Source organism: Xenopus laevis, chromosome 1S (genome assembly GCF_017654675.1).
Source record: "Xenopus laevis strain J_2021 chromosome 1S, Xenopus_laevis_v10.1, whole genome shotgun sequence".
Taxonomy (NCBI): Eukaryota; Metazoa; Chordata; class Amphibia; order Anura; family Pipidae; genus Xenopus; species Xenopus laevis.
This window is the reverse complement of record NC_054372.1, coordinates 2,630,946-2,656,992: the sequence shown is the minus strand read 5'-3', so window position 1 is coordinate 2,656,992 and position 26,047 is coordinate 2,630,946. Positions and strand designations below refer to the sequence as shown.

At 39.8% G+C, this 26,047-nt stretch overlaps 1 protein-coding gene across 1 annotated transcript in view; it reads left to right on the top strand.

Moving 5' to 3' along the window:
• Positions 1–505: 505 nt before the first annotated feature.
• Positions 506–26,047, top strand: part of LOC108704058 — a 37,744-nt gene continuing 12,202 nt past the window's right edge. The window contains exons 1-2 of the mRNA XM_041577316.1: positions 506–1,051; positions 1,393–1,482. Coding sequence (XP_041433250.1) covers positions 769–1,051; positions 1,393–1,482 — 373 coding nt within the window. The 5' untranslated portion in view covers positions 506–768. The remainder of the gene's footprint in view (positions 1,052–1,392; positions 1,483–26,047) is intronic.

Genomic DNA, 26,047 nt, shown 5'->3' with positions numbered 1-26,047 from the left:
TAAGGGGGCCCAGTCTGAAGGTCAGTTAGGGGGAGATTTGGGGTGAGTGTTTATTTGTACCCTGGGTACCCCTGGAACTATAGCAGGGTGACACCCCAATGTTTCTATATATCTGTAACCTTGTTATGAGCTAAGGGGGCCCAGTCTGAAGGTCAGTTAGGGGGAGATTTGGGGTGAGTGCTTATTTGTACCCTGGGTACCCCTGGAACTATAGCAGGGTGACACCCCAATGTTTCTATATATCTGTAACCTTGTTATGAGCTAAGGGGGCCCAGTCTGAAGGTCAGTTAGGGGGAGATTTGGGGTGAGTGTTTATTTGTACCCTGGGTACCCCTGGAACTATAGCAGGGTGACACCCCAATGTTTCTATATATCTGTAACCTTGTTATGAGCTAAGGGGGCCCAGTCTGAAGGTCAGTTAGGGGGAGATTTGGGGTGAGTGCTTATTTGTACCCTGGGTACCCCTGGAACTATAGCAGGGTGACTGTTACCCCAATGTTTCTATATATCTGTAACCTTAAGAACATGGTGGACCTAAGTCTTTTCTTACCTTTACAAAAGTTTCCCATTACTGAAAATAGGAATTTGCTTTTGGGTAAGTTTCATAGGAAACCATAGTCATACTGAAACTTTAATGATTATATGTCCTGTAAGTGTAATGTGTTGTTGGGTTCTATACATATAAGTATAATGATATTATCGTATTCTCACTGAACGCTCTGTTTCTGTGCAGCTACGGGACGAGGGGACAGTGCGCAGGAGATACTGATGGAAGAGGGAGATTCTGTTTCCCTGGGACAAAGGACTGACTTTGATACAAAATTGATGATGGCTGATCTCTATACTAAGGATCAATGGATGGCTTCCTACCAAGATGGATTTGATGTTGTTGATCAGTACAAGGGCCGCCTCAACTTCCATACTAAGAATGGCAGCTTCTTGCTGAGAGACCTGACAGAAGGAGACAGTGGAAATTACACTTATTCTGTTCATCAAGCCATAAATGGGAAAAGAAACATGACCCAGATCCACATTCATCTGACTGTAAGAGGTGAGTGATCAGTGCTACTCAAAGTGTGGTGGGCTTCAATATACTACATCTCTGGGGTATTTACAGCTGAGACAACTCTAAAAAAAAGTTCATTGAATACCGTATGTGTTGGGCTGGTGCACCAATGTGGAGGTTTAGGAGCCCCCTGACAATGAAGATCTGTCCTTCTAAGGTTGTTTCCTAAGGCTCTATATATTATATTGGAACTTTTGTGTTTGGCCCTTCCCTTGTGACATCACTGAGCAAGCTTAATACTAAGCTTTGTAGATGTATTAATGACTGCTTCTGATTGGTCTGAAAACTGGTGTGCCACTTTTAAAATATATATATTTGTTTTTTAGAACAAAAGGCGGTGACAATGGATCCAAGACGGTTGTCGTCTGGCCACCACGACACCACATCAGGTACTAATTCCCTTTCAGACAATGCTGGTAAGTTGGACATTAGCAGCAATATGTGAGTGGGCAGGGTGGGGTTACACTGCAGCCAATGAGAGCAATGCAATGGCAACAATACAAAAGACAGACAACTCTGAAGAACAAGAAGAGTAATTACATTTGGGATATATATATATAATACCACAGTGCTGAGAATGCTCTTAGGTAGCAGAGTGCTTCAGTAGAAAAGAAAACCCATAAATGAGTTCTTAGAAGCAGCAAAAGACAGTGAGGGGTAATTATTATATCAAGATAAAGCTCCACCAAGGATTGTGGAAAGGAAATAGGTGTGGTGCACTCCATAAATGTAGGGACTCATGTCTGTAGGACATTGGCAAATGTCTTAAAGCTCACCTCTGAAGGCCTTGTATGTTGTGGCTGAAGCCTTTGAGTAAGTTCCACATCACCCACATATTAAGTTGTACGGTGTAACAGTGAGGCCACATCTGAATGAGAGATTCCTGAGTAAAACTGGCAGTACTGCGTGCAGAATGATTGAACACATAATGACCCACATATGGGGCCAAAATAAAGGTACTGGCCAGATACCATTTAGGCAGGTTTGAAAATCCATTTGGGCGAGGACTGTATCAGGCCATTGGTGCCTCTCAAGATGAGCCTCCATTGCCTCCTCTTGTGATCAGATTACTGGTGATATTGCCAAACTAGGAAATCTTCCTTAACCTTTGACTTTTGGAGATTATTAAAATAGAGTTTGGGTCCCCTCCCCATCTCTGAATAAAGATTAGTGAATATAAGCTGCAGCTACATGTCCCTCACTCTCTTCTCTTTCTATTTCAGGGACTGTGGACGTGATGGTTTGGGTTCTTCTAAGAATCGCCATTAATGTGCTAGAATCAATATCTAATATTTAAATGCTACACTGTAAGTAGATTTTAGGCCAATTACATTTACTCACCAAAATGTACACAACCCTAGTGTTTAACTGTTGCTGCATTTTATGTGTGGATCCAGCCCAGAGGTTCAGAAGCCCCCATAACAGTAATGGTCTTGTTAGGCCATGGTTTGTGTGCCATTGGCACCAATCATGATCCATGTAGGAATGAGCGAATTTTTTTGTTGAGTTTTGCAGCGGAAATTTGTTGCCCATAGTCTTTAATGCATTTCGGCAAATTTTCTCCGGCAACAATTTTTTGGCGAACCAAAATGGGTCAAATTCGCTCATCCTTAGCTACGTGTGCTCTGGGCTGCTGCTCACACTGCAAAAAAAAGATTAAACGCAGGCTATACCTTCACTGAATTCTATAGAAAAGGACTCTGCCAGAAGATTTGTAGACTTGACATAACAAACAAGGTTTGGTCAAGCGCCTTCCCTGCTTCTTTGGACGTGGAGAAGGCACCTACATAACAACAATACTTTGTAAATGTAAAATTCATGCATTCATATTTAAATGTATTCAAATCCATTGGCTGGTGTTAATGTTCAACCATCTAGTCCTCTTGCTTTAACAAATGGAACCCGCCAAGGTTGTCCCCTCTTCTCACTAATATTTATTCTACATAGGAAACTCACCCTATCCCAAATTTTACATTATACTAAATCTAGGCTAGCCATAATATGCTAATAATATGCTTCATACAACGTAATATATATCTAAATTAGGATGATTACGTGTTCTTAGATGATATCTTCTCACAAACTGCTTTCCTTTCAGTTATTCCTCCAGGACCTACATAAAGCAAAGGCAATTTATCCAGCTTGTAATATTAGAGATTATTTCACTAAAAGACTTTCATTCTCTTTCTTACTTGTCTTTGTATCTTAATTGGTCTTGAACTTTTTTGTTTTCTGGAAAACCACGAGGACATCATCCTTGATCCTCAAGCTTTAATAACATCCCAGCCACTTGAGGAAAAAAGATCCCCAAAGAACTCACCCACCCCCTATTCCCAGCATTACTTTCTTCCCAGAAGAAGACACTATGGTCTCCAGCATCTAGAAGCAGGACAGCATATCTGGCCGCAATGTTTCTGGATTCTTCTAAGCCTTGTTGGAGATCCTGATCGGTGGTGCAAGTGTCTAAAACTTTATTTTTTTGGAAACATGCCTTTTGTGTGCTTTCAGGTGTTTCAGGGATGTTCTGACCCATTTACTGCTGTATTTGATGTTACTGAACTGACATGGTTATGGTTTCTATGGAATACACTAGGCTAGACTAGTGCCGCTACTACAATGAAGCAAGGTGAAACTACTAAGCAGCAGGTTACTTGGGTTGTCAAAATTCTGGTTTTTGACCTATAACTTCAGCTCTTCTAGTGCACTTATCCTCAATGTACTAGAAATGTAGGGCCCCCCTCACATTGATCAGGTGCTCCTATAAAAAAGTGCATGTTATTGTGAATTACACACAACTGTGGTTGATCCAACATGGTGCACGGCTGCAATGAGATTAGAATTGGGGCTGATTTGCATCTGGAAACTGCATCGCACATGAGACTTAATATGTTTTTGGAAACCAAACTCACTACAGACTTTTCCTTTAAAATGAATCACTTTTCTCCCCTCTCTTTTCTCTTCCAGTCTTTGTTCTCTTGAAATTTGGATTTAAAGGGCCACCTTTCAGTTCACCATTAACATGTTATAGAAATAGAGGTTGCACTTTTGTATAAAAATACTAATAATTTACATTGGAATAAAGCACAATGGTGCTCTCAAATGATTGTTTTTGGGGGAATAAAGTTGTTTGAGTTTCTGTCTCAGTCTCCCTTATGTTTATGTTCTTTATGTTGTGCCGGCAAACAGTTCTGGTGGCAAATGATGACTTGTCTCTGGAAAGTGTAACCTCAGTCCGAGTCCTGTAAAAAGAGCTACGGTTGGGTTGAAACTGAAACTTTCGTAGTTTAATTTTTCTAGATCATTTTGTCTCTGGTTACAATGAACTATGTACCAAAAAAAAAAGAAACTGCAAAGAAGAGCTAACGAGGTCGCACAGCCTTGTTCATAAATATAATTCGATTGTAGGTGTTACTTGGAAACAGTAAAAGGAATAATTGGATCTTGTGAAAATCAATTAAGAACAATAAATAATAATGCAGTGCACTGGGTCTGTCCTCAGTTTCTATGCACTACCTTTGGTTACTTAACCCATTGTGTTCATGTCCAAACCTTTGGTGTTGCTTTAACACAAGACATAGGGAACAGGCCACACCTACTTGAGGACAAAGTGTCAGTTTACTCTCCTTGAAGACCATTTTGGAATTAACACTTGTGTGACACATCAAGGTCCAGCAAACAAGGTGCTGGTTTGTCCGCTGTTTTCACCCACAATAGGAACCTCCTAATTTATTTAGCAGACACCCTCCTGCTCCCCATCATAACTCATACTACTATTAGAGGGCAAATAGGCTGATGTAATGATCTAGGTGGGACCAGTACTTTCATTACTCACATATACTGCAATCCTTACAACTGTGAAACCAGATCGGGATACATCATCATTTTAAGTGTTTTTATATTTCATCAATTCCCTCTTTTGATATTAAGGGGCCGATTCACTAACTTCGAGTGAAGGATTCAAAGTTAAAAAACTTCGAATTTCGAAGTTTTTTTTGGGCTACTTCGACCATCGAATGGGCTACTTCGACCTTCGACTACGACTTCGAATCGAAGGGTTCAAAGTAAAAATCGTTTGACTATTCGACCATTCGATAGTCGAAGTACTGTCTCTTTAAAAAAAACTTCGACCCCCTAGTTCGCCATCTAAAAGCTACCGAAGTCAATGTTAGCCTATGGGGAAGGTCCCCATAGGCTTGGCTAACTTTTTTTGATCGAAGGATATTCCTTCGATCGTTGGATTTAAATCCTTCGAATCGTTCGATTCTAAGGATTTTATCGTTTGATCGAAGGAATAATCCTTCGATCGTACAATCGTACTATCTGCGCTAAATCCTTCGACTTCGATATTCGAAGTTGAAGGATTTCAATTCCCAGTTGAATATCGAGGGTTAATTAACCCTCGATATTCGACCCTAAGTGAATCAGCCCCTAAATGTTATGTTTTATTGGGTGATTCCTTCTTCTACAGACTAGTGGAATGTGAATTGTTGCTTATGTAATTAGCACCCCTTACACTATTGCTCTTTATTAATTTATTATTCTTAATTGATTTTCACAAGATACAACAATGACTCCAGACCAAAGTGTGGACACAATGGATTTATTTTGAATGAATAATAATCATTTTACAAGGCATCAATTATTCCTTTTACTGTTTCCAACTTACACCTACAATCGAATTTATTTTTCTTTCAATAGGTTTTTATTTAAATGGTTTCCAACAAATGGAGGGGGGGGGATACAGAAGAAAGAAGGGGACATGGTATATAGCGAAACAAAAAGAAATAATATACAATAAATAAAAAGGTGAGGGGGCGCCACACATCGGTTATAAATAAATATCTTCATACACTTAACATGTCATATCAGTACAATCAGTTCCACACAGTATACAATAAAATTCCTTACAGCTTTATGTGTTATCGGTAAGTCATAAAGTATATGGACGACCCAATGCCCACGGCAAGTACTCCAACATGTTACTGTCGTGTAGCTAATTGAATGGTCATCACAAGTAATGGTGTAGCGATCTGTGGGCTAAATAGTCGGGTTCTATATATGTTTAATGTGTATCAAGCACTTTTGCATGTATCCCGGCTACAGGGCTGCCATCAGGGGGGGACAGGGGGGACAAGCGTACCGGGCCCGGGCATGAAGGGGGGCCCGGCAGCGCTGCATTTTTTGAAGATCCGGGCCCCCCTTACGAGCGCCCGAGCCGTACGTCTTGCCTCTTGCGTTGCCGAATGCGGAAGTGCCGAAAAGCCGAAGCCGATGCGCCAAAAAGACCCGAAGTCACGGAAAAAGCCGAAGCCGAAGTCCTGAAGCAGCGCAAAGACCCGAAGTCACGAAAGGAGGCGAAGTTGAAGTACTGAAGCCATGAGTTCAATCCTACTGAACCCCAGTTTGTGTGGTTTTTTTTTTTAAATCCCCTGGCCACAAATGTATTATTTTAATATTCTATAGGCCCCTGCCACCAACATTTTTTTTTGGGGCCCCAATTTTTTTTTTAACTCGTAAGGGGCCCCTTGCCACCATTGTTTTTTTTTTAAAAAGAAAATTTAAATTTTTTTTTGGCAGCCCCAATTTTTATTTAACTTGTAAGGGGGCCCCTGCCACCAGTTTTTTTTAAAAAAAAATATTTTTTTTTTTCACATTTTTTTTGGGGCCCCAATTGGTTTTTAACTTATAAGGGGGCCCCTGCCACCAGTTTTTTTTTTCAAAAAAAATGTTTTTTTAAATTGTTTTTTTGGGATCCCAATTTGTTTTTAATTTATAAGGGGGCCCCAAAAATTTTGTTGTACGGGGCCCCGTGATTTCTAATGGCGGCCCTGCCTGGCTATGTTGTTTGTATGTTTTTTGAATCTCTAAATATGAACCACCATAGCCATGTGTCTCTAAAAGATTGGTTTTGCCGTTCAGTTCTTGCTGAGAATTCTTCAAACTTTACGAGTTCGTTTACCTTCCAATTATGTTTATTAACAAGGCTGTGCGACCTCGTTAGCTCTTCTTTGCAGTTCCTTTCTCTTTGTACAAAATTTAAATTAATTTTCAAGAGCTGTCGGCACGTCTAGGATTAAAGGACTTCTGAACAGTGGTGATGGGTGGTTAGAAGGTGCGGAAAAACGAACAAACCCAATTAACTATGCCATTGGCACCCAAGTGACTGGATCCACAGGAAATATTCAGGGGTCACTTGGTTCCTCTCACAAATACAGAACCTCTCCTTTTCCTTTTTTTTGGGGACCAAGGCCCAATCCTGCTCCAAGACCTTACTCTATAATTCCCAGCTGAGTGGCCCACTTGCCTTGTTACTAGAGATAAAGCCATTTTTCCATTACACTCCCCTCACTGCTGTACTGGAGAGTGAAACAGATATACTATGGGGTTGTATATATAGACATGTGAGGTGGAATCAGGGATACAATTCTCATTAACTTCTACGTTTGTGCCTTGGGTTTCCTCAGTGCCTCACCCAGCTGGACCTTGGGTCTTATTAGCGTCTACCTCAGGTTTAGGGCTTAGTTGGCAGCTTGGTATTAGCCCTTTTGTCCTATTCCTGGAAAACATTATGTTTGCTTTTATATGATGGTTGTCTGACACCAATGAGCAAATAAATGTAATACAGGTTTATACCACTGGGTGCCACAAATTGACCTCTTTTTAAGACACCTTGTGTGCCAGAGCCCTTAAAGACAGATGTAATCACCAGTAAAGCCGTCAGCAGTATTTTGGACTTTCCCACCAACAGGGAGGGGGTGAATTATAGCCAATATACCTCATCATGTCTTGAGATCGAGACAGAAGGGCAAGATGGAGATTGTATGGCGATATGGAGACAGTAGAGTAAGATAAAGACAGTAGGGAAAGATAGAAACAATATGGCAAGCTGGAGACAGAAAGACAAGATAGAGACAGTAGGACAAGATGGAGACAAGGGCAAGAAGGAGCGAATAGGACAAGATGGAAACAGTAGAGCGAGATAGAGACAGTACAGCAAGCTGAAGAGAGTAGGGCAAGATGGAGAGAATAGAAAAAGATAGAGACAGTAGAGCGAGATAGAGACAGTACGGCAAGCTGAAGAGAGTAGGGCAAGATGGAGAAAATAGAAAAAGATAGAGACAGTAGGGCAAGATGGAGACAATAGAAAAAGATAGAGACAGTAGGGCGAGATGGAGACAATAGAAAAAGATAGAGACAGTAGGGCGAGATGGAGACAATAGAAAAAGATAGAGACAGTAGGGCGAGATGGAGACAGTAGGGCAAGATGGAGACAGTAGGACAAGATGGAGACAGTAGGGTGAGATGGAGATAGTAGGGCAAGATGGAGACAGTAGGACAAGATGGAGACAGTAGGGAAAGATGGAGACAGTAGGACAAGATGGAGACAGTAGGACAAGATGGAAACAGTAGAGAGATGGAGAGAGTAGGACAAGATGGAGACAGTAGGACAAGAGAGAGACAATAGGCAAATTGAAGAATTAGTGGCACACCATCCGTTGTAAAATAGTGAACAAATTTTATTTAGCCTTTCCAAAGTAAGGCAGACAACGTTTCGGACCACTCTGGGCCCTTTTTCAAGCCTATACACCAAGTGATGATTGTTCTCCACCAAAATTATTTCTTGTTGGGAGACTCCTACTATATACAGTACAACAGCAAGGGACGGCAATGGGTAGTAATGTTGCACCCACATATGCTAATATTCATATGGCCAGTGTGGAGGAAAATAAAATTTATCCTTATTCCCTCTCTGTAAAACATTGTATGCCGTACTTGCGCTACATAGATGATTCATTAATATTGTGGGATGGCACTTAAGAAAGTTTACTAGAATTTTACCACTACCTTAACACTATGGAAAATAATTAAAATTGTACCTGTGCCTGTGACCCAATGACTCTTCATTTCCTACATGTACAAACAACACGGGAAGGACAGACCCTCTTTACAGATTTATTCAGAAAATCAACGGATAGGAACAGCCTATTACATTTCTGGATCTTTCATGAAGATAATCTAAAAAATTCTTTACCTCTTACACAATTGACACGAGTTAAATGAATTGTAAGTAATGATAGTTTATACACTAAACGGGCAGCAGAAATGGTGGAGAGATTTAAAAAGAGAGGGTATCCTGATGATATATTTATTAAAAGTATTGCTGTCTCTACAGAACATGATAGAAAACATTTACTATCAAATGATAAAAAGAAAACAAATGAGGACGGGCGGATGGTATTTGTGAGCAAATATACTACAGCTAGTAGGAAAGTAGGAAATATTGTCCACAAAACTTCTGCAAACATGTTTACCAAATGTGCCATCTTTTCAACAGGTTCCCATGATGGCAAATAAGAGGGGGAACAATCAGATAGTAACAGCAGATATAGGGAGCCAAAAAATAACAAAGAGATTGTTTCTAAAAAAACCCCAAATATGGCACATTTCCATGTCTTCACTGCACTCAGTGTAAAAAGGGCCCAGAGTGGTCTGAAATGTTGTCTGACTTACTTTGGGAAGGCAAAATAAAATTTGTTCACTATTTTACAACGGATGGTGTGCCACTAATTCTTAGATTTGCCTTTGAATACATCTCCATCTGCAGGCTTGGGACCCATTAGTGAGTACCTATCATCACAACAGATGATGAACACACCTGCATGGGTAACAGCACTCTAATTTTATGTTATAAGATGGAGACAGTAAGACAAGATGGAGACAGTAGGGCAAGATGGAGACAGTAGGACAAGATGGAGACAGTAGGGCAAGATGGAGACAGTAGAGCAAGATGAAGACAGTAGGGCAAGATGGAGACGGGAAAGATGGAGACAGTAGGGAACGATAGAGACAGTAAGACAAGATGGAGACAGTAGAGCAAGATGGAGACAGTAGGGCAAGATGGAGACAGTAGGACAAGATGGAGACAGTAAGACAAGATGGAGACAGTATGACAAGATGGAGACAGTAGGACAAGATGGAGACAGTAGGGCAAGATGGAGACAGTTGGGCAAGATGGAGACAGTAGGACAAGATGGAGACAGTAGGGCAAGATGGAGACAGTTGGGCAAGATGGAGACAGTAGGGCAAGATGGAGACAGTAGGACAAGATGGAGACAGTAGGACAAGATGGAGACAGTAGGACAAGATGGAGACAGTAGGACAAGATGGAGACAGTAGGACAAGATGAAGACAGTAGGAGCCCATGATCTAGCTTTTCAATTATTATTTGTATTTTCGTTTCTATTTATTTTTTTTCCCGCTTCTGGCCTTGGTCTGGTCGGGGCAGGTTCACAGTTGGTAACTGCTGGGAGAGATTAGACAGTCGGACAAGGCAAGGCCGTTGCATGCAAGGAAGTCGCGGGTGCGAGTGGGTGCGGATCAGGGGTGAGTGAGTTACGGTCGGGTGCGGGTCAAGTTTTTCTTGATCAACACATCACTACTGTGCACCCGTCCCAACTGGACCCAAGCACAGCAGAGCAGATAAAAATAAAACGAAGCATAGCGTAGCCTGTGCATTAATCCAGGTGAATAGCGTGAGATAGAGACAGCTCAGAGAAAGAGAGACAGTAGGGTGACAGGGAGATAACATGGGGAAGACTGAGACATCAGAGCAAGATGAGACAGTAGGGAAATTACAGTAAGATGGAGAGAGTAATGTAATATTTTGGCAGGGGCAGGGGGGCTGTCGGAGTGCCAGGGGGAGGTACGGGCCCCTGATATATCAGCTCTGATGAGCCCGGACCCCCCAGTCTGACACTGACTCTCTCTCTCTCTATATATATAGATACAGTAAAAGAGTTTTCCCTATACATTACATGAATAATACCTCCATTGTGACTTGATGAGGGTTTGTTGAAAGTGACTATTTGATTTTAGGGTCACAGCACCCCATGTTCCAGGAGTCCGAGGCAGATATAACAGATTCTGACCCTGTAGCAGAAAGCTGATTGATAATAACAGTCTCTCCACTCAAGGGCCCGAGTCTTGGCCCCGTATCCCAGGGGTCAGTAAGAAGCACAGTCCAAGGCAGTTGCAAATGTATCCGACAGGCAGAGACCAAGGTGGGATTGGGTGAGACAAACGGAACCAAGACCCAAGTCTGTCCCTACAGTCTGACAGTGGGAAAGTGCCCCCCATGTGCTACATTTAGTATCTCCCCCTGTCCAGGGCCGCCATTAGAAATTATGGGGCCCCTTACAACAACATTTTTGGGCACGCTGGGCCCCGCCCACCCTGGTGCCCAAGCCCTGCCCACTCCACATCACAGTTAAAAGACCACACAGACATCAGCGCTAAAAAAGTAACCCCCCCCCACACACAAGTTATAAAAAGCTTTTGATGGTCAGGGCCCCCTTATAAGTTTAAAAAAAAATGTTGGTGCCAGGGCCCCCCATCAAAGTTTTTTTTAAAAAGCATTGGTGCCAGGGCCCCCCTTACAAGTTAAATAAATTGGTGCCCCAACATTTTTTTTAAAAATACATTGGTAGGTGAAATGATGGGGAGGGGGTTTCGGGGAAGGCTCGTATTGTACTTTATTCATTGTTAAGGGCAAGGGAGCAAATTCTGTATGTTCTTGTTTGCTGAGGTGGTCGAAAAAAAGGTGGTCAAGAAACAGTTATTTTACATTTTTTTTATGAAGGGACAAAAAAGTTGTGGCAAAAAAATGAAATAGTTTTTTTATGCCAAAAAATGTAATTTAATAAATAACCTCCTGACTACCCCACTACGCTTGTGGCTACACTCTTTATTTGGAGCAACTGCAGAATTACATTATTATTATTATTATTATTATTAATATTAAAATTCTTATTATTATTAATAATAATATTATTATTATTATTAATAGCATTAGTATTATTATTAGTATTATTGATAGCATTATTATTATTATTATTAGTAGTATTATTATTATAACAATAATTATTATAACAGTATTATTATTTGTATTATTCATAACATTATTTTTATTATTATTAGTAGTAATATTATTATTAGTATTATTATTATTACTAATAGAATTATTATTATAATTATTATTAGTATTATTATTAATAGTATTATTATTATTATTAGTAGTATTATTACAGGGCAATGATAAAACCTCGAGTGAAAATACATAATCCTAAAAACAGACTCAACTGTACAAAGAATTCGACGTAACTACACGGAGTGGGGCCCCTCCGGAAATGATCTTCATGGTGGATTCGCATGGGCCCCCCAGTAACTAGACCAATAAAAACAAATTGTATAAAACATTAGAAATCGCGCAAGATCCCCATTACTCTCTCAATAAAGTACAATGGCTCAGTGAATTATCCCAGCACTAGAGGGAACAGAATAATGACAACAGAAGTTCATACATTTCATACTACAGGTATGGGATCCGTTATCCAGAAACCCGTTATCCAGAAAGCTCAGTATTACAGAAGGCACTCTCCCATAGACTCCATTTTATCCAAGTAGTTAACATTTTTAAAATGTACTTCCTTATTCTCTGTAATAATAAACCTGTACAGGTATGGGATCTGTTATCCGGAAACCCATTATCCAGAAAACTCCACGTTACAGGAAGGCCATCTCCCATTTATGCGATTCATTCAAAATTTTAAAACTGATTTCCTTATTCTCTGTAATAATAAACCAGTACAGGTATGGGATCTGTTATCCAGAAACCCATTATGCAGAAAGCTTTGCATAAACTCCATTTTATCCAAATAATCTAGATTTGTAAAAAAAAACAATTTCCTTTTTCTGTGTAATAATAAAACAGCCGCTTGTACTTGATCCCAACTAAGATATAATTAAGCCTTATTGGAGGCAAAACCAGCCTATTGGCTTTAATGAATGCTCAAATGATTATTTAGTAGACTTAAGGTATGAAGATCCAAATTACAGAAAGATCCGTTATCTGGAAACCCCAGGTCCCGAGCATTCTGGATAACAGGTCCCATACTTGTAGCTTGTACATAATCCCAACTAACATATAATGAATCGTTATTAGAAGCAAAACAATTGTGTTGGGTGTAAATACTGATGAAATGATTGTGGAGTTGACTGAATAAAGTAACATCAATGATTAATTAAAACATGGTACAAATGTAAAAGATAAAGAACATTCCCACCCACATTTCAGATCTCTCTCTCTCTCCCACTTCAACCCCTTGTACCTTAAATCTAAGACAAAGTGAATAGAGAGCGGTGACATTTGCTGATGTGACAGTCACATATCCAAGGCTTAATGGCAACCTCACTGTTTTTAGCAATCACAAAGGGAACAGAAACTGTTGACACTTGAAAATGTTGATAGTTTCAAAACTGGACTGATGTAGGATATGTGATACTGTATATATATAAGTCTGCAGGCAGAAATATGGATTTAGCTGCTATTGGCTGGGACTTAGTACATTGGAGTGACTGGGAGCTGATAGGCCACAGGTTATGGAGGTGGGAAAGAAGCCAACGTTTGTGGGTTGTGACGTGTGTGTTTGGGTGTAAGGAATTTTGTTAAAGGGTTGGCTCACCTTTAAGCTTACTTTATAGATGTAATAATTTTTTGTTATATATTTGAATTATTTGCCTTCTTCTTCTGACTCTTTTGACTCTTTCCAGCTTTCAAATGGGGGGTCACTGACCCCATCTAAAAAACAAATGCTCTGTAAGGCTACAAATGTATTGCTATTGCTATTAATTACTCCTCATTCCAGTCTCTTATGCAAATCAGTGCATTGTTGCTAATTTGGACCCTAGCAACCACATGGCTGAAATTGCAAACTGGAGAGCTGCTGAATAAAAAGCTAAAAAAATACTAAAAAAACACAGATAAGGGGCGGAGCCAAGTCTTACATGTGAGCGGACGCTTCCTCCTGGAGCTCTCCTAATAGCTTCCCACAAAAGTTCAAATTAAGCATTTTCCTTGGTTATTTGACCCATTACAAAGCCTCACTGAGTGCCCTGAGTCATTGGTGAATCATAGGACCTAAAATCCCTGCGAAAAAGGACCCCAAAAAAGCGTTCTTCACGGAGCAGCTCACTAAACAGAAGGGCGCCATATTGGACCAACAAGCAGAGCTGAGAACTGAGGCCCAAAACACAATCCCCCAGTCACAGCAGCAGAAATTAAATCCATGCTGAACAGAACTTAGAACAGAACCTAGAGGGAACAGACCGACCGCATTGGGCTCAAAATGGGCGAGTTTACCTCAGAACATAACAAAGTGGTGGACTCCAAAGACATTATGAAAAAAGAACTAGCTATGCTCACAGACAAGATAGGTGTCCCCGCTGTAATATACGTATAAGGGGAATCCTTGAGGTGATAAAAATAGGAACACTTGAGGCCTACTTCAAGGACTTGCTCTGCAGTATACTACTGGATACACTACAAATAGAACTAATGATAGACAGTATCCACACGGTCCCCAAGCCCAACAGAGGTTGCCTCACGCAATGTCCTCACCAAACTCCACTTCTTCAAACCAAGGAAAAAATCCTGTCGCTTTCAAAGAAGAAGGAACGTTGGCCAGATAAGTATCCAGATCTTGAGCTATACACAGATCTCTCCAAACAAAGATCATTCCAGATCACAACTAAAGCCCTCAGAGAGCACAAAATTCAATAGAGATGGGCAAATCCTATAAAACTAGTAGTGGAGAGAAACGGAACTCCCTTTACTACTCCAACAAAAAACAATACAAAAATGGCTGAGCAACGGGCCAGACAGTGGAAATGAAGTGCTGACAACACCAGAACACCACCCTCTCCTGGAAACCGAATGGAAAACCCCATGAGGCCTCCCAAATACCTATTCATTTTAAATGGGTCATGTACTAATTACTAACCACACTTGCACCCTATTGAGGAATGGCTAAATACTAGACAGGGCTGCAGGAGACCCCCCCACGCTTACTGTTTTGGTGAACAGGACCCACTGTGGTGCCTACAGCAACGCAACCACTTCTGGACACACAACACAAACCTCTACTTATGAGGTTTTAATTTCTAGACATGTTACATTTGACTCCCATAAAATCACAACAGATGCTGCAGGAGATATCTGCTCTTAATGGTCAGTTATATACAATAGCCAACGTGTATGTAGCTAACGACAATCAGGTAAAAGGCTTAATATGAGACACAGTATTCAGAGGGGATGCCTATTGGTTGCAGGAGACTATAACTTTGCACTAGATCAAACAGCGGACGCCTATAGACCACAAGGGAAGTGCCCACCCCTCAAAACACTTACCCCTATATGTAATAAAGGTCACTAAGTTTGCACAGGACCAATAACCCATAGCAACCAATGAGATGTTTGCTTTTAAACAGATGACCAGTAAATGCTTCCTGTTGATTGGTTGCTATGGGTTACTGCTCCTTAGTTCCTTTTATTACATAACCCTATTAGAATAGCACAAACAATATCCGAGTGCATCCATCTACAGTTGCCACCTTTCCAGTTTTGAACCGGACCGTCAAGTTTTTACACCCACTGTGCGGTTCTGCCTACCTGGTTTTCAGAAATTTGAAAATGGGGCAGTCCTGTACTCTGCTTCACTCCAGATGTTGCCAATCATGGACTGCCACGTCATTGTCCCACCCCTGAGCATCATTGTCCCAGCCCTTAGTATTATTGTCCCACCCTGCTGGGTCATTGACCCACCTCTTTATGTCACTGGCCCACCTCTAATGTAATCAGTCCCACCCCTGACACCGCTGCCACTGACCCTTGTCCAGATTCCGGCATTTTAAAAGATGGCAACCCTACCACAATCATTATTGGAAAGTGTATACAAACTGTTCTCCGAGACGTGATTCCTTTCCAAGAATTGACCTGACCCACAAACAACAGGCTCACTCATTGATGCATATCAGGGCTGATCCTATCAAATGTGGGGCCCAATTGGGACCATGTTGGCGGGGCCCCTAGACAAAGTGTTGCTGGCTACTGGATGAAACAAGAGTAGTCAGCACACGGATTCTTTATGTTTTTTCTTGGTGGTGCACGTTCTGCGACGGCCACTTCCCATCGACCAACCATGTAGTATAGAGAATGAACAGCACCATCCACTTAGAGATAATTTAAAAAGCCTTTGTTTGTGCTCTTATGGGCATCCCCGCGACGTTTCAGGCCATGTGCCCATAAGAGCACAAATAAAGGCTTTTTAAATTATCTCTAAGTGGATGGTGCTGTTCATTCTCTATACTAAAGTGTTGCTGGCTACTGACACACCAAGTATCGGCTGGGCCGATTCAGCTTGGGAGCAGGCTTGGTTGGATTGGGGGCAGGCAGGGCCTATCAAGGTTGGAGGAAAGCTGGGCCTATGAGAGTTGGGGGCAGGCTAGACCTATGGAGTTGGGGGATAGGCTGGCTTATCAGAGTTGGGGGTGGGCTGGACCTATGGATTTGGGGATGGGCTGGACTCTCAAAGTTGGGGGCAGGCCAGGCAGCATCATGTGCTGAGGGAAATATTATCTGTGCTGCCCTGTGGTGCGGGGCCCCCAGAGGTGCGGGGCCCTATTGGGCCCAATTGGTCCAATAGGTCTAAGGCCGGCCCTGGATGCATTTATACCAACACAATCCTGGTCAGACCATGCCCCCATTATAGCAGATATTAAAACACAAGAACAGGCTGGACGCTGTGTATGACGGATGAATGACTCCCTACCAACCAAACCAGAACACTAGTAGATTTGGGACAACTCCACCTCTCTCCTTTTCCATTTTCCTATTTCATTTCAAGAACCTTTTTTTCAATTTTATCCTTATCAATGCGGTTACTCTAATTCATTTATAATCAATTACCTGAGCTTTAATGAATTATTGAATTAGCACTGCCAAGCGCTTTATTAATTAATTGTTGTCCAATTTCGGACGCTCTTACCTCAATCACTCATCGTACAATATTGCCACAATTTTTAATCGATTCATTGTGGGTGGATTTATTTTAATTGTAATTTAACTGAATCAATTCCATTGCACTGCACTTTATTTATAATCAATTTTCATCTCTAATGCCTATCTATTATAAAATGAATTTATAGCACGGCACTTTAGTTAATACTAATTCATGGGATTGGTCTAACGTTAAACACAAATGCTGAAAAAAAAGAGACATATACAAAGAAACAGAAGAACTCAGAGGGCAACTCAATAAGACACAATAATGTCACAAAAAATAAAATACTAAAAGTCACAAAGCAGAGGAAATGCTGGTAAACAAATGAAAGGATGTGCAGCCCACACTAGAATCACCTTCTTACTCCACAAAGGGAAACATATCACAAACATAACAGAAATTGCATCATCCATTGCGGAATATTATACAGGGTTCTATAACACAACCCCCCCACTAGGAAGATGAATGATTTCCTGACTACAGTAAAACTCCCCTCAATAACATTCACTTAATGACTCCATCACAGAGCAGGAGGAGGAGGTAGAAGCCACAATTAAAAATCTTTAGAAAGGCGAGTCTCCGGGTCCTGGCGGGTAATTATTACATTATTATTAACACACAAACTCACCAAGCTGTTTAATTACTAAGTAAAGGAAAACAAAAAAAGCTCAGAATTTCTATTAAGACACCAGGGGGCCAATTCATTAACTTCGAGTAAAGGATTCGAAGTAAAAAAACTTCGAATTTCGAAGTGTTTTTTGGGCTACTTCGACCATCGAATGGGCTACTTCGACCTTAGACTACGACTTCGAATCGAAGGATTCGAACTAAAAATCGTTCGACTATTCGACCATTCGATAGTCGAAGTACTGTCTCTTTAAAAAAAAACTTCGACCCCCTAGTTCGCCACCTAAAACCTACCGAACCCAATGTTAGCCTGTGGGGAAGGTCCCCATAGGCTTGGCTAAGTTTTTTTGGTTGAAGGATAATCCTTCGATCATTGGATTAAAATCCTTTGAATAGTTCGATTCGAAGGATTTAATCGTTCGATCGAAGGATTATTCCTTCGATCGCTCGATCGAACTTTTTTGCACAAAATCCTTCGATTTCGATATTCGAAGTCGAAGGATTTTCATTCCCAGTCGAATATCGAGGGCCCCCAGATGTCTGCACCAACTATAGGCCAATTGTGCTTTTGAATACAGATATGAAAATCCACCCCAAGATATTGGCCAATAGAATAGCTCTGCTTCTCCCAAAACTAGTCCCAAATCATCAAGATGGATTTGTAATGGGCAGAGAGGCTCCCGACAATACCAGGAAACTATTAGACCTGATACATATAGCAGAGAAAATGGATTATAGTTTGTAAAGAAAAGAGACGAGGAGAAAAGAGGTTGAGTGAGGAGAGGAAGATAAATAGTACTGAGAGTGGACCCTGGTCTATGGCAATATATACTAGAAGTCCTGGAAAAAGTAGGATTTACAGGCAACATCCTTAAAGCAATAATGCGTCTATACACGGAGCCATCTGCAAGAGTAGGAATTCCAATGGCCCTGTCAAATGCCTTCAACATATCCAACAGAACCAGACAAGGGTGCCCAATGTGGCCTCTCATTTTTGCACTGATGGTGGAAGCTCTCACAGAGACTGGACTATTGACTGGACTATTGACTGGACTATTTGCGGATGACCATAACAAACCCAACCTCGTTACTAACCAACATAATGAAAGAACTAACTGCTTTCCAAAAAATAAAACACAATAAGATAAACCTTGACAAAACACATATATATATATATTACATAGTTTATATAGTTAACCTAGTTTAAACCAGCTGCTGTGTAGCCATGTGTAGTTATGAGGCAGCCATTCAAGCACAGGATACACAGTAGATAACAGATAAGTACTACTATAGTTTATATAAACAAGCTGCTGTGTAGCCATGGGGGCAGCCATTCAAGCACAGGATACACAGTAGATAACAGATAAGTACTACTATAGTTTATATAAACAAGCTGCTGTGTAGCCATGGGGGCAGCCATTCAAGCACAGGATACACAGTAGATAACAGATAAGTACTACTATAGTTTATATAAACAAGCTGCTGTGTAGCCATGGGGGCAGCCATTCAAGCACAGGATACACAGTAGATAACAGATAAGTACTACTATAGTTTATATAAACAAGCTGCTGTGTAGCCATGGGGGCAGCCATTCAAGCACAGGATACACAGTAGATAACAGATAAGTACTACTATAGTTTATATAAACAAGCTGCTGTGTAGTTATGGGAGCAGCCATTCAAGCACAGGATACACAGTAGATAACAGATAAGTACTACTATAGTTTATAGAAACAAGCTGCTGTGTAGCCATGGGGGCAGCCATTCAAGCACAGGATACACAGTAGATAAGTACTACTATAGTTTATATAAACAAGCTGCTGTGTAGCCATGGGGGCAGCCATTCAAGCACAGGATACACAGTAGATAACAGATAAGTACTACTATAGTTTATAGAAACAAGCTGCTGTGTAGCCATGGGGCAGCCATTCAAGCACAGGATACACAGTAGATAACAGATAAGTACTACTATAGTTTATATAAACAAGCTGCTGTGTAGCCATGGGGGCAGCCATAAAAAGCACAGGATACATAGTAGATAACAGATAAGTACTACTATAGTTTATATAAACAAGCTGCTGTGTAGCCATGATGGCAGCCATTCAAGCACAGGATACACAGTAGATAACAGATAAGTACTACTATAGTTTATATAAACAAGCTGCTGTGTAGCCATGGGGACAGCCATTCAAGCACAGGATACACAGTAGATAACAGATAAGTACTACTATAGTTTATATAAACAAGCTGCTGTGTAGTTATGGGGGCAGCCATTCAAGCACAGGATACACAGTAGATAACAGATAAGTACTACTATAGTTTATAGAAACAAGCTGCTGTGTAGCCATGGGGGCAGCCATTCAAGCACAGGATACACAGTAGATAACAGATAAGTACTACTATAGTTTATATAAACAAGCTGCTGTGTAGCCATGGGGGCAGCCATAAAAAGCACAGGATACATAGTAGATAACAGATAAGTACTACTATAGTTTATATAAACAAGCTGCTGTGTAGCCATGATGGCAGCCATTCAAGCACAGGATACACAGTAGATAACAGATAAGTACTACTATAGTTTATATAAACAAGCTGCTGTGTAGCCATGGGGACAGCCATTCAAGCACAGGATACACAGTAGATAACAGATAAGTACTACTATAGTTTATATAAACAAGCTGCTGTGTAGTTATGGGGCAGCCATTCAAGCACAGGATACACAGTAGATAAGTACTACTATAGTTTATATAAACAAGCTGCTGTGTAGCCATGGGGGCAGCCATTCAAGCACAGGATACACAGTAGATAACAGATAAGTACTACTATAGTTTATAGAAACAAGCTGCTGTGTAGCCATGGGGCAGCCATTCAAGCACAGGATACACAGTAGATAACAGATAAGTACTACTATAGTTTATATAAACAAGCTGCTGTGTAGCCATGGGGGCAGCCATAAAAAGCACAGGATACATAGTAGATAACAGATAAGTACTACTATAGTTTATATAAACAAGCTGCTGTGTAGCCATGATGGCAGCCATTCAAGCACAGGATACACAGTAGATAACAGATAAGTACTACTATAGTTTATATAAACAAGCTGCTGTGTAGCCATGGGGACAGCCATTCAAGCACAGGATACACAGTAGATAACAGATAAGTACTACTATAGTTTATATAAACAAGCTGCTGTGTAGTTATGGGGCAGCCATTCAAGCACAGGATACACAGTAGATAAGTACTACTATAGTTTATATAAACAAGCTGCTGTGTAGCCATGGGGGCAGCCATTCAAGCACAGGATACACAGTAGATAACAGATAAGTACTACTATAGTTTATATAAACAAGCTGCTGTGTAGCCATGGGGGCAGCCATTCAAGCACAGGATACACAGTAGATAACAGATAAGTACTACTATAGTTTATATAAACAAGCTGCTGTGTAGCCATGGGGACAGCCATTCAAGCACAGGATACACAGTAGATAACAGATAAGTACTACTATAGTTTATATAAACAAGCTGCTGTGTAGCCATGGGGGCAGCCATTCAAGCACAGGATACACAGTAGATAACAGATAAGTACTACTATAGTTTATATAAACAAGCTGCTGTGTAGCCATGGGGGCAGCCATTCAAGCACAGGATACACAGTAGCTAACAGATAAGTACTACTATAGTTTATATAAACAAGCTGCTGTGTAGCCATGGGGGCAGCCATTCAAGCACAGGATACACAGTAGATAACAGATAAGTACTACTATAGTTTATATAAACAAGCAGCCATTCAAGCACAGGATACACAGTAGATAACAGATAAGTACTACTATAGTTTATATAAACAAGCTGCTGTGTAGCCATGGGGGCAGCCATTCAAGCACAGGATACACAGTAGATAACAGATAAGTACTACTATAGTTTATATAAACAAGCTGCTGTGTAGCCATGGGGGCAGCCATTCAAGCACAGGATACACAGTAGATAACAGATAAGTACTACTATAGTTTATATAAACAAGCTGCTGTGTAGTCATGTTAGTCTTTTAGTGGCCATCCAATTAGTTAAGTTGTACAAGCGGGGGTCCCTAAAAGCTAAACAACATTGTAAGTACCAGAGGTTGTACAACTTCTAGGGACCCTCCTATATAAAATAACCCATAGCAATTTGTTTCATTAAACATTTATAAAATATGGCAAGGGACCATGTCCCACCTATTTAATCTTTATACATTATTCCGCTGCCCCAGCCTGGTAAACACCCAGTAAATATGTAAATGTCCAAAACAGGAACATAAGTAAATTAAATGTAGATCAGAGGTGCGTCGCTCACTAGGAATGAACTTATTGCATAAGGAAATGATTCATGCCATAACCATGTAATGGTATCTGATGCGCTTAATGACACACACGTTCAGTTCTCTGCTCGACAGTCACCTGATCTGTTAGTGGCACATGTCTAACCCCTGGAGGACTATGAAGCCCCTCTACTTCTTCTTACACTTCTTCTTAGTTCTGGTCCTGCTAACAAGTAAGTGATTGGGAGTGAGACTTGAGTCTGTATGGGGAGCAGTCACTTATCCATTGCCCATTTATTGGAAGGTTACAGCAGTACATTGTCTTTGTTCCGTCTGCTTTTATTAGAAATGAGGATCAAAACTCTGCCTGAAATGTCACCAGTTCTTTAATCAGAAGCAAAGATTTGTATTTAGTCCTTAATTGCCCCAGGGGTGGTTGAAGATGAGATGTGATTCAGGGCTGGGGATCAGCAGGTATTAAGGAATGGGCAGAGTGCAGAGATAAATGTGCTGAGAAACAGAGGAGTAATGAGGCCCTTGTGCCATACAGCTTGCAATCTAAGTGACAGGGGTGTAACTACAGAGGAAGCAGACCCTGAGACTGCAGGGGGGGGAGGGTCAGGAGCTACAGGGGCCCCACGAGGCTCTATATATATATATATTGTATTCATATACAATTTCCGGTAAACAAGCCGATCTCTAGACATTTTCGGGGGATGAAAAATAATTTGCTGTGGGATCCAGTAATATCTAGTTATGCCACTGCTAAGTGATATAAATTCTAGACATAAGGAGCATATTTATAACTGTGCGTATTTGACCAACATTTGCTTAAAATCATTGTATGGCTTTCTAAATACCTTGGTGCAACCAAATCAATCGATGGTGTATGTTGCTTTGCTTGAGTATAAATATTGAGTATAAATATTGAGTATAAATATTGAGTATAAGTATTGAGTATAAATATTGAGTATAAGTATTGAGTATAAATATTGAGCATAAATATTGAGTATAAATATAAGTATTGAATATAAATATTGAGTATTAATATTGAGTATAAATATAAGTATTGAGTATAAATATTGAGTATTAATATTGAGTATAAATATAAGTATTGAGTATAAATATTGAGTATAAATATAAGTATTGAGTATAAATATTGAGTATAAATATTGAGTATAAATATAAGTATTGAGTATAAATATTAAGTATAAGTATTGAGTATAAATATTGAGTATAAGTATTGAGTATAAATATTGAGTATAAATATAAGTATTAAGTATAAATATTGAGTATAAATATTGAGTATAAATATAAGTATTGAGTATAAATATTGAGTATAAATATTGAGTATAAGTATTGAGTATAAATATTGAGTATAAGTATTGAGTATAAATATTGAGTATAAGTATTGAGTATAAATATTGAGTATAAATATAAGTATTAAGTATAAATATTGAGTATAAATATTGAGTATATGTATTGAGTATAAGGGGCCGATTCACTAACTTCGAGTGAAGGATTTGAAGGTAAAAAGCTTCGAATTTCGAAGTTTTTTTTGGGCTATTTCGACCATCGAATGGGCTACTTCAACCTTCGACTACGACTTCGAATCGAAGGATTCGAAGTAAAAATCGTTCGACTATTCGACCATTCGATAGTCGAAGTACTGTCTCTTTAAAAAAAACTTCGACCCCCTAGTTCGCCATCTAAAAGCTACCGAAGTCAATGTTAGCCTATAGGGAAGGTCCCCATAGGCTTTCCTAAGTTTTTTTGATCGAAGGATATTCCTTCGATCGTTGGATTTAAATCCTTCCAATCGTTCGATTCGAAGGATTTAATCGTTCGATCGAAGGAATAATCCTTCGATAGTACTATCTGCGCTAAATCCGTCGACTTTGATATTCGAAGTCGAAGGATTTTAGTTCCTAGTCGAATACCTCGATATTCGACCTGTGATGAATCGGCCCCTTAGTATTGAGTAGAAATATTGAGTATAAGTATTGAGTACAATAATTGAGTATAAACATTGAGTAGAAATATAAGTATTGAGTATAAATATTGAGTATAAATATTGAGTATAAATATAAATATTGAGTATAAGTATTGTGTATAAATATTGAGTATAAATATAAGTATTGAGTATAAATATTGAGTATAAGTATTGAGTATAAGTATTGAGTATAAGTATTGTGTATAAATATTGAGTATAAATATAAGTATTGAGTATAAATATTGAGTATAAGTATTGAGTATAAGTATTGAGTATAAGTATTGTGTATAAATATTGAGTATAAATATAAGTATTGAGTATAAATATTGAGAATAAGTATTGAGTATAAGTATTGAGTATAAGTATTGTGTATAAATATTGAGTATAAATATAAGTATTGAGTATAAATATTGAGTATAAGTATTGAGTATAAGTATTGAGTATAAATATTGAGAATAAGTATTGAGTATAAGTATTGAGTATAAGTATTGTGTATAAATATTGAGTATAAATATAAGTATTGAGTATAAATATTGAGTATAAGTATTGAGTATAAGTATTGAGTATAAATATTGAGTATAAATATAAGTATTGAGTATAAATATTGAGTATAAGTATTGAGTATAAGTATTGAGTATAAATATTGAGTATAAATATTGAGTATTCATTTCTGCTTTGAAAACCATTCAGATCCATACTGATATGAGCTCAGAGTACAAGGATTCAGAAACAAATGTTATTACCTGGGAGGAGCGACGCAGCCTGTAGGGGGAGTATTACTCTCACGTGAGCATGGGGTTCTTTTCTTGCCCAAGTACAGGCTTCCCTCCCTTTTCTTTATTTCAGCCCCATGGCGTCTTTTCTTTTTCTTCTTCCATCCAATGACTTATTCAGTTAACGATCATTAAAACATAAAAAGTCTTTCTGAGTTTTCACCCTGAGCGCCATTTTCACCTCCCATTGTGCATCTCCCCTGTGATCCTTCAGTACAGTCCATATGGATTTACCCCCATCCCTCCCAAAGGAGCCACAAAGCTTAGACTAAAGCTCAGAGGTAATGGTGAAAGGTAAGTGCCATGAAATGGCTCCAATGTGCCCTGACCTATAAACACACTCATGTCTTCAGCCACTTCACTGAAAGCTCCTCTGTTCCCCTGTGAAGGGCAATAAAAGGCACTAAAATGCACTTGCCCTAAGCTTAGTGGGGGCAGAATATGAGCTTCTTCTCTGTTGCTCCTCTGCACGGGGCCCTGATGCGACTGCTGTCTGTCCATACACCAAGAAACTGTCCTATGTACTAACAAATTGTCTAAAATGCTGAGACAGAAAATCAGTAGGTTCTTTTTCTACAGAAAATTCCCAGAATTCCCAGAAATTACATTTCACCTCAGTGAATCTGCCCATAAGACTGAGAGAATGAGCCACATCACATACCTTTTTAGCTTGAGTTTCTGTACAAAGTCTCCTTGTTGCTCACACCAGTGCACTTTGCTTTACTCTGTGTGACACTTCCTTGTAACCTCGTTTTTTCTACATATTTCGCAATGGTGCGGCCACAATTGCCTGCTAACCGGTTCCTACTTGGCCTTTCAGTTACTGACAGTTACCAACCTGCCAAACAGGTTTCAGACATTTTTTGCTCTTTCAATTTACAGGGTAAATGTTTATTTATTTTTGTAATAGTTTTTATTTAGATATAGAGGGATGTATAAGATTTTGTTTAAAGACATGAACACACAACTGTTTGGAAAGGTCCATCTCTCCTGAGAAGACCAATACCAAGAATTTCTTTTTTTATAGAGACTTCTGACAGTAGAACAAAAGTACATTTTCAAAGAACCACAGGAGAAATCTGTATATATATATATATATATATCTATATATACTGGAAGATAAAAAGGCCCTCAAAGTAAGATGACCACAGAAGACCATATCTTTTTGTAAAATACACATTATGACATAAGAAATAGTGATGGGCGAATTTGCGCCGTTTCGCTTCGCCGAAAAATTCGCGAATTTCGCGAAACGGCGAAAAATTCGCGAAACGGCGCCGGCGTCTCGTTTTTGACGCCGGCGCCCGTTTTTCGACGCCGGCGCCCGTTTTTGGCGCCGGCGCCCGTTTTTCGACGCCGGCGCCCGTTTTTGGCGCCGGCGAATTTTTTTTGACGCGAA